The sequence below is a fragment of the Octopus bimaculoides genome, chromosome 11 (assembly GCF_001194135.2).
Source record: "Octopus bimaculoides isolate UCB-OBI-ISO-001 chromosome 11, ASM119413v2, whole genome shotgun sequence".
NCBI lineage: Eukaryota > Metazoa > Mollusca > Cephalopoda > Octopoda > Octopodidae > Octopus > Octopus bimaculoides.
The window spans coordinates 9646503-9648224 of NC_068991.1; the positions used below are offsets into that span (position 1 = coordinate 9646503).

A 1722-nucleotide genomic window follows, 5' to 3' on the forward strand; every position below is an offset into this window, starting at 1 on the left:
CAATGTACGAAGGTCTTGCCTCACCACCTCAGCCCAGGTCTTCCTGGGCCTACCTCTTCCACGGGTTCCCTCAACTGTTAGGGTGTGGCACTTTTTCACGCAGCTATCCTCCTCCATTCTCACCACATGTCCATACCAGCGCAATCGTCTCTCTTGCACGCCACAACTGATGCTTCTAATGTTCAGCTTTTCTCTCAAGATACTTACACTCTGACGGGTATTCACATTGACATTACACATCCAACGGAGCATACTGGCTTCATTCCTTGCGAGCTTACGTATGTCCTCAGCAGTTACAGCCCATGTTTCACTGCCATGTAGCATGGTTGTTCGTACGCATGCGTCAAGCATGAAATGTAGACTGGTTGGTAGGTCTTATTGTATTGCAATATAGCATTTGGAAGGTGTTGTATAGAATATATTGTAACAGTCAGGACATTGCGTGTGAGATATGATGTATTAGTAGTCAATACATATAATGTGCAAGTCATGACATTTGTGGAAATGCAGTATAACAGTCAGAACATGTGTTAAGTAGTGTGGCAATCAGGGTGTTCCATGGAATGCAGGGTGGCACTCAGAAAAATGTTGTTTCTGACTTGCTCTGTACTCTGTGGACATATGATCCACATTGAACTTACTGAGAGTGAGTCACAACTCATCAGACCTGTAGGAGAAAAATTGTTAAAAATGGCTTCTATCAGAAATCAATAGAAATATTTCCAGACTGAGACAGATGCAACAGTTTCTCATTTGTTATTTACTTGTAATTATCCTGACATTCACCCAGTAGTGAGGGAGAGACGAGTTCAGACAGCAGTGTAGTAGTAGTAGTAGTAGTAGTAGTAGTAGTATATTTGAAAGCTTGGAATTAGTTGTAAAATCAGGTTTTTGATGTCTCAAATGCTATTTGATCATAGTTTCCCCTCAAAAGAAAACTTTTTTTTTTTATTTCCCTTGACCAATCTTATGACAGCATACAATTCATTTTTGCTTTTTCTTTCTTTTATGTTTTATTTATTTATTTATTTTTTTGTATTAATGATGGTAAAATTGTGAATGATTGTTTAATTGGTTGTAGTTTGTTAGCAGTACGTAAGTAAACCTACTGTCCTGCTTGGTTTTTCTCAGGCTGTTTTCAAGCTGGAGAACATGGAACAATTCTGAAGAAGCTGAATACAAACGAACAAAAATGCTACGAGGTACTGGAAAATGACAATTTGACAGCATTTATTCCTGCAACTCGGGGTGAAGTAGTCAAAGAAAATGGTGAAAGTTAGTATAACTATTTAATTATTTTCCGTTGTTTCATTGGTTAACATAAAAATCTCTGTTAGAGTAATGAACTGGCCAAAATGGTACTTGTAGTACCAATGATACAAATCTTATAGTACTAGGTTGAGGAAAAAGTTTGTGTGCTGTGTTAAAATAATGATTTTTTTATGGAAGAATTTATTCAAAAATAACTATTCTTCAAAATAAAGACCATCAGAGGTGCTCTGTGAATTGGTCAGCCAAGCAGCATCCTGTTTGACCGATGTACAGAGAAGGGTAGAAAGAGCAGGAGATGCAGTAAAAGACCTATATATGTATATGTGGAGAATTCACAAAAAAAAACAAATGACAAAGACAGGTGGTGTAGAAAACAAACAGATGTATTAGTATAATGCTCGGGAATTGAAAAAGTCTTTAAGATTTCGAGCCTACGCTCTTCTACAGAAA

General features: G+C 37.4%; 1 protein-coding gene across 1 annotated transcript in view; it reads left to right on the plus strand.

Annotated features, from left to right (window-relative positions):
• Positions 1 to 1722, plus strand: part of LOC106880919 (uncharacterized) — a 64803-nt gene that overhangs the window by 54131 nt on the left and 8950 nt on the right. The window contains exon 6 of the mRNA XM_052971519.1: positions 1132 to 1279. Within this exon, the coding sequence (XP_052827479.1) occupies positions 1132 to 1279 (148 nt within the window). The remainder of the gene's footprint in view (positions 1 to 1131; positions 1280 to 1722) is intronic.